The sequence below is a fragment of the Prunus avium genome, chromosome 1 (genome assembly GCF_965620075.1).
Source record: "Prunus avium chromosome 1, drPruAviu1.hap1.1, whole genome shotgun sequence".
NCBI classification, from domain to species: domain Eukaryota; kingdom Viridiplantae; phylum Streptophyta; class Magnoliopsida; order Rosales; family Rosaceae; genus Prunus; species Prunus avium.
Genome location: NC_142284.1, coordinates 32386541 through 32394406, shown reverse-complemented (window position 1 = coordinate 32394406; position 7866 = coordinate 32386541). Strand labels below are relative to the sequence as shown.

General features: G+C 37.2%; 1 protein-coding gene across 1 annotated transcript; it reads right to left on the bottom strand.

Moving 5' to 3' along the window:
* Positions 1 to 4681: 4681 nt before the first annotated feature.
* On the bottom strand, positions 4682 to 7526 carry LOC110767990 (uncharacterized). The gene is made up of 2 exons (XM_021971671.2): positions 5202 to 7526; positions 4682 to 4777 (listed from the first exon to the last, which is right to left on the bottom strand). Exons 1-2 carry the CDS (start codon positions 7524 to 7526, stop codon positions 4682 to 4684), a joined length of 2421 nt encoding a protein of 806 aa, XP_021827363.2.
* Positions 7527 to 7866: the final 340 nt, after the last annotated feature.

Here is a 7866-nt window from a genome sequence, read left to right as displayed (position 1 = left end):
TTCACTCAAAACTAACCAAATGACTCCTCCCACCATATTATGACGTTGCCCAAGTTTTGGGCTCAATCCGAAATCAATAGGTGTTCCAAATTGGACAATTCAAGTTCAACGACAGTTCGTTCCTAATTGGAGTGGTTGGTGTATGCCATACTTCTAGCGATTGGATTTCGCTCAAAACTCACCAAATGACTCCTCCCACCATATTATGATGTTGCCCAAGTTTGGGGCTCGATCCGAAATCAATAGGTGTGAGAAATTGGACAATTCAAGTTCAACGGCAGTTCGTTCCTAATTGGAGTGGTTGGTGTATTCCATACTTCTAGCGATTGGATTTCACTCCAAACTCACCAAATGACTCCTCCCACCATATTATGATGTTGCCCAACTTTTGGGCTCGATCCGAAATCAATAGGTGTGAGAAATTGGACAATTCAAGTTCAACGGCAGTTCATTCCTAATTGGAGTGGTTGGTGTATTCCATACATCTAGCGATTGGATTTCACTCAACTAACCAAACGACTCCTCCCACCATATTATGATGTTGCCCAAGTTTTGGGCTCGATCCGAAATCAATAGGTGTGAGAAATTGGACAATTCAAGTTCAACGGCAGTTCGTTCCTAATTGGAGTGGTTGGTGTATTCCACACTTCTAACTATTGGATTTCACCCAAAACTCACCAAATGACTCCTCCCACCATATTATGATGTTGCCCAAGTTTGGGGCTCGATCCGAAATCAATAGGTGTTCCAAATTGGACAATTCAAGTTCAACGACAGTTCGTTCCCAATTGGAGTGGTTGGTGTATTCCATACTTCTTGCAATTGGATTTCACTCAAAACTCACCAAATGACTCCTCCGACCATATTATGATGTTGCCCAAGTTTTGGGCTCGATCTGAAATAAATAGGTGTTCGAAATTGGACAATTCAAGTTCAACGGCACTTCATTCCTAATTGGAGTCGTTGGTGTATTCCATACTTCTAGCGATTGGATTTCACTCAAAATTCACCAAATGACTCCTCCCACCATATTATGATGTTGCCCAAGTTTTGGGCTCGATCCGAAATCTGTAGGTGTGAGAAATTAGACAATTCAAGTTCAACGGAAGTTCGTTCCTAATTGGAGTGGTTGGTGTATTCCTTACTTCTAGCGATTGGATTTCACTCAAAATTCACCAAATGACTCCTCCCACCATATTATGATGTTGCCCAAGTTTTGGGCTCGATCCGAAATCAGTAGGTGTGAGGAATTGGACAATTCAAGTTCAAAGTCAGTTCCTTCCTAATTGGAGTGGTTGCTGTATTCCATACTTCTAACGATTCGATTTCACTCAAAACTCACCAAATGACTCCTCCCACCATATTATGAAGTTGCCATAGTTTTGGGCTCAACCCGAAATCAATAGGTGTGAGAAATTGGACAATTCAAGTTCAACGGCAGTTCGTTCCTAATTGGAGTGGTTGGCGTATTCCATACTTCTTGCGATTCGATTTCACTCAAAATTCACCAAACGACTACTCCCACCATATTATGATGTTGCCCAAGTTTTGGACTCGATCCGAAATCAATAGGTGTGAGAAATTGGACAATTCAAGTTCAACGGAAGTTCGTTCCTAATTGGAGCGGTTGGTGTATTCCATACTTCTAGCGATTGGATTTCAATCAAAACTAAACAAATGACACCTCCCACCATATTATGATGTTGCCCAAGTTTTGGGCTCGATCCGAAATCAATAGGTGTCAGAAATTGCACAATTCAAGTTCAACGGCAGTTCGTTCCTAATTGGAGTGGTTGGTGTATTCCACACTTCTAGCGATTGGATTTCACACAAAACTCACCAAATGACTCCTCCCCCCATATTATGTTGTTTCCCAAGTTTGCGGCTCGATCCGAAATCAATAGGTGTGAGAAATTGGACAATTCAAGTTCAACGACAGTTCGTTCCTAATTGGAGTGGTGGGTGTATTCCATACTTCTAGCGATTGGATTTCACTCAAAACTCACCAAATGACTCCCCCCACCATATTATGAAGTTGCCCAAGTTTTGGGCTCGATCAGAAATTAATAGGTGAAAAAAATTGGACAATTCAAGTTCAACGGCAGTTCGTTCCTAATTGGACTGGTCGGTGTATTCCATACTTGTAGCGATTGGATTTCACTCAAAACTCACCAAATGACTCCTCCCACCATATTATGAAGTTGCTCAAGTTTTGGGCTCGATCGGACACAATAGGTGTGAGAAATTGGACAATTCAAGTTCAACGTGTAGAACCAGCCCTAAGCTCTAAAAGCCTACAGAGGGGGGGTGAAGTAGGCTAGAGGTCAAAGACCTACCAAATTAAAAATCAGGTTCTGTTAAGTCAAACAAGCACACATACAAACAATTTCGTGGTTAAGAGTTAAAACAATTAACAGCGGAAAGTAAATAACACACGAGAATTGTTGACCCAGAAAACCCAAAAGGGTAAAAAACTGGGAGCACCAAGCTAGGAGAGATCCAATCCACTCATTAAGAAATACAAGAAATGAAGGAAGACTTAACTCAATCTATTACATATAGGCAGCTTCAATCAACCTTTCAGCAAGCACCATTTCTTTATCTCTTAGCAGCAAATCCTCTCAAGAGCACCAAGCTCAAGTTGCATATGTATGAAGTGAGTTATGGTTTCACATATTCATCTATCTCAATCACAAATTATGATTGAGCTAGACAAATGAAACCTAAGTGTTGTGATGATTAAACTAGAAGTAATAAACTTGAAGCATATAGTTTAATTCAACAAAACACCAATGAAACAAAACAAATGTTCAACCGAAATCTTGTAAGTGTTTACTTGGAGAAAGCTATATGTATACAATCAATCATTTTACTCACAAGTAACGTATACTAGTTGAACAAATAATAATGAACTCAAACAATGAAAAACATTCAGCCGTAAGGAGTATAACTCAACTTGGGGAAGTGTTTATGTGTATGCAATCATCCACATAGCCCTCAAGTGTTCAAGTGTGGCTGAACCAGTAAATAGGTTCTTGAATGCTCAGAGGCACATAAGGAGTTTTTTTTTCAAAAACCTTTGAAACGATTCTACTAGACAAGGAGAAAGTGAGATGCATAAGAGTTTCTAAAATGAATGAGTTCCACTTTCTGCAGTCAAGGACATGAGTATATAGACTAGAAACATCCGCATACAAGGATGGATGGAGAAGACATAAAACAACTCACGGTGGACTGCTCAAGGAGAAGAAAGAAGGATTAAAAATAATCTGCCCATACAGTGAGCACAACTAGCCGTTTAGTATCAAAGATACTGAAACAGATTTTCAAAATGCTATTTTATGAAAACAGCCAAGAGAAGGAAGGAGAAGCCTCTTTCCAAGAAGACCAGCCGACAAGGAATAGGGAGAGTAAAATAGACACACAATGGACTTCTCCAAGAAATAAAGATGGGAAGGAAAAATATAAAAACAGCCCATGCCTTTTTGTTTTGGTGAAAGAGAAAACATCCCATGCTTTTGTAAACACAAAGAAAGAGAAAGGAGTTTTTAAATTCCTTTTAAGAACCAAATGCACGGACACAACACCAAAGCAAATTAGAAAGATGACATAAAGCAAGCCATATTGTTTTGATAGCTTGGAACAAGGAGCCGGCAGCTTTATATCAAAGTGTGGAGAAAGTTTTCTCACATGGGTGTTGAATAAAAGTATTCAACCCATACATCAATGTCTAAAGCAAGATATATTAAATAACTAGATGATGAGCTCAAGAAGGGAAGGAATGAGCGGACAACTCATGCATGTTTTGACATAAAGTGACAATCCCAAAGGTATGACATGAAATAAAAAACATCCTTTTAGAAAAGATAAAGTATAATAATCAAGATGTTTTTAGAAAGAAGGGGTTTAATATTTTGTAAAGATGATCAATAATAAATATAATAAACCCCATGCTTTGGTCAGATAAGAAATATCAATGCAATAAAAGAATCTGACAAAGCTGTAAAAACTGACGTAGAATGGATTAATACAAGCTATGAAAGTATTAATACAACTGAAAACATACAGCAGCATGCACGAATGTATGTTGGATCAATCCAAGTGAATATGGATTAATCCATGTGAACATTTGATACAACTGAAAACAGACAGCAGCATGCACGAATGTATGTTGGATCAATCCAAGTGAATATGGATTAATCCATGTGAACAATGCAAATGTTTTACCTTTTGATCTGCAACGAGGAGACTTGGAAGCCCTTCAACCCATACTGATTCTAACCTAGAATCTAATTAATATTACAAGGGTTTTGTTGGTTTAAGAGAAGAGCCAAAATACAATAAAGGTCCAAATAAAAACCTTACAATCTCCCCCTTTGGCCTTTTCTTAAACAAAAAACCAAATTGAAATTCAAGGACTAACTCATCTAAAACTATCAAAAGACATTGAAAGAACATGGAACCTGCACAAGCTTCACAAGAAGGATTAAAAGATTTCAACTATAAGGTTCCAAAAATAAACAAAGTTTAGTCTACAGAATTTCAATTTTTCTCCCCCATTTTGTCTTAGACAAGACAAAGGGAGAAACAAGATAAAGGAGCTTGTCCAAGTAACAAAAAATTTTGCTCCCCCACAAACCAAGCAATACAAGCTCCCCCATAAACAAAGCACAAGTAATTGCTAGTATGAAACACAAGGATTGGTACAAACAGAAACGTATTGGTACATGATGACAAGGACTGTTACACCAACAACAAATGAAGGTACAACAACCACCTGGATTGGAACGACAAACAGACAAATTGATATGATAATGATAAGGGTTGCTGCAAGTTCCACAGGGATTGGTAAAAATACCAAATGTATTAATACGGAAACAATTTGTATCAATCCATATATGCACAGATTTGAACATTTTGTCTATGTCCGCACAGAGACTTAATGAACAGCAACATATTGTGATTAAGACCAAATCAATTACAATTGCATCCCAAAATAAAAACAGATGAAAGAGCATGCAAGCATTGAGAAACATGTCACTAATGAGATCAAAGAATTTAAAGATATAAAGCTTTTTGTTCTTTGGTTTAATTTCAGACATGAAACAAACAGAATTAGTTTCCTCAACAATTTGTCTTCTTGTTTTAACTCTAGCATGAGGACAGCCTATGATGAGATGACTAGGATGATTCTTACTAACCCAAGGAGCAAGAATAGGTTCCACAAAAGTGTGAACAACCTCAGAAGTGATAGGCTCATTAGTTTTAGAAGAAGGTAGTTGAGTGACAACAGACACATGATTTTCCCTTTTGGACAGATTCTCAATATTCGCAAGATCATTAGAAAACAAATTGGTCTCCACACAATAACAATTATCACTCGATCTTAGACCAGTCAAGACAACATTTCCTTCTTTGTTTGAGACAACACATCTTCCTTTACTGAAACTAACATTGCAAGTGTCTTGATCACAAAGTTGACTAATGCTAATTAGATTTGGTTTCAGATTTTCAACATAGAAGACATTTTCAAGCATATTAATTCCTGGAGCAAAGATGGTTCCTCTTCCTAGTATACTTGACTTGCTACCATCACCAAAGGTCACACTCCCAAGATTAGATATGGGAGAGTAATTAAGAAACAAGCTCTTGTCACCAGTCATGTGATTAGAGCAACCACTATCAAAATACCAAGCATTAGAATTTTTCACAGATAAAGCATTCAAGGCAATAAGACAAGTTTGATTAGTTTTTCTCACCCAAACCTTTTTAGTTGGCATTTTAGTTGCTTGATTAGGTCTTAACATGTTTGAAATGATTGCAACTTCACTTAACAGATTTTGAACTTGTTTTTCTAAACTTAGAGAAACATTCTTTCCTTTTAGTTTGAAGCAATTTGGTCTAATGTGCCCCTTTTTATTACAAAAATGACACACAGGGATGAAGACATTTTTCTTAGACATACCTGATCCTGAAGCATTACCCTTAGTTCTGGAATTCTTAACAGAGGGCAGATTCTGTATTTGTTTGGATTGATACTTGCTGACACCGGATTGATCCATAACTGATACGGATTGAGCCATATAAGTTTCGGATTGATCCACAGTTTCCACAGAATCCACAGCTTTTACAAATTTGACTTTCTCATTTATTTTGACAGTTTCAGGAGTAAAGCCAAGACCATATTTGTCACCAAAAGATTTTCCCATTTTCATCATGTTATCTATTTTTTCAGCACCAATGGTAAAATCAATTTCCCTCTTTCTAGACAAGTCTAAGTCAAATTTTAACTTCTCATTTTCTTGTTTAAGTTGACTCACAAGGTTAGACAAGTCTGTATTTTCTTGTTGTAGCATGACAACTTTACTGGAAAGATGCACACTTTGTTTCTTTATGTTATAAGAAACTTGCACAAGTTCTTCATACTTTTGAATTAACTCATCCTCACTATCAATTAATTCAACATCATTATCACTTTCTTCATCAGGTTTAGTGGATAGCTTACCAACAAAAGCAACAATACTTTCATCTTCATAAAAGTCATTCATATAGTCATCTTCACTATCACTTAACTGACTTTTCTTTTTAAGAGTGTTTGCACACTCATGAGCAATATGACCCGTCCCACCACATTCATAACATTTAATTGACCTATTCTTTTCTCTAGAAACAGATTGTGGAAAGTTGCTTTCATTTTTAAGACCAGAACTTGATTGAAAATTGTTTGTATTACCTCCCAGTCTTCTAAATTTAAGGATTTTCTTAAATTCTCTAGTGAGAAGAGCAACGTCATCCTCAGTCATAGAATTGTCTAGAGAGGAAGAGCATTCTCCCCCTTTTTCAGATTTTAAGGCAATATTTTTTACTTTCTTAGAGGGGTTCATATTCATTTCCATTTCATAGGTTCGAAATGAGCCAATAACTTGATGAAGTTTCACATTTTTTAAATCTCTCATTTCAGAAAAAGCAGTTCTTTTAGCATCAAATCTATTAGGCAAAGATCTAAGGAATTTCTTTATTAATTTTATTTCGGGGATCTTTTCACCTAGGTTGTGAGAGGAGTTAGCTAAGGCACTAAACTTTGCATAGAATTCTTGAATGGTTTCTGAGTCTTGCATTTTAAGACTCTCAAACTCAGCACTAACCATGTCTAACTTAGCTTCTTTTACTTTCTCATCTCCTTCATGAGTAAGCCTAAGAATATCCCAGGCTTCTCTTGAGGTTTCACAGTTTTCAATGTAAGCAAACTGTTCAGGGTTCACTGCAACAAATAAGGCATTCAAAGCTTTCCTATTTGAGTTAGCTAGGGTCTGTTCTTCAACAGTCCAATCATCCTCCACTTTTAATTCACGTTCCCCAAAGGGATTAATGGTGGTTGGAGGATTCCAGCCATCTACGGTCATTTTCCAAGCCTTAGAATCTAAGGCAAGTAAGAAAGCACGCATCTTGTGTTTCCAAGCAGAGTAGTATTCACCATTAAATAATGGTGGGTGAGCCACAGAGCAATGAGCTCTATCTCTTTCCATAGAGATGACTTAGAGTCGGATCTACACTAATTAAAATGTAGTGCCCGCTCTGATACCAATTGTAAAACCAGCCCTAAGCTCTAAAAGCCTACAGAGGGGGGGTGAAGTAGGCTAGAGGTCAAAGACCTACCAAATTAAAAATCAGGTTCTGTTAAGTCAAACAAGCACACATACAAACAATTTCGTGGTTAAGAGTTAAAACAATTAACAGCGGAAAGTAAATAACACACGAGAATTGTTGACCCAGAAAACCCAAAAGGGTAAAAAACTGGGAGCACCAAGCTAGGAGAGATCCAATCCACTCATTAAGAAATACAAGAAATGAAGGAAGACTTAACTC

Coding starts and splice junctions, on each gene's coding strand:
- LOC110767990 (XM_021971671.2), bottom strand. CDS start 7,526: ATGGAAAGAGATAGAGCTCATTGCTCTGTGGCTCACCCACCATTATTT. Junction 4,778..5,201: donor AACCTATTCTTGCTCCTTGG/GTTAGTAAGAAT, acceptor GTTCCAATCCAG/GTGGTTGTTGTACCTTCATT.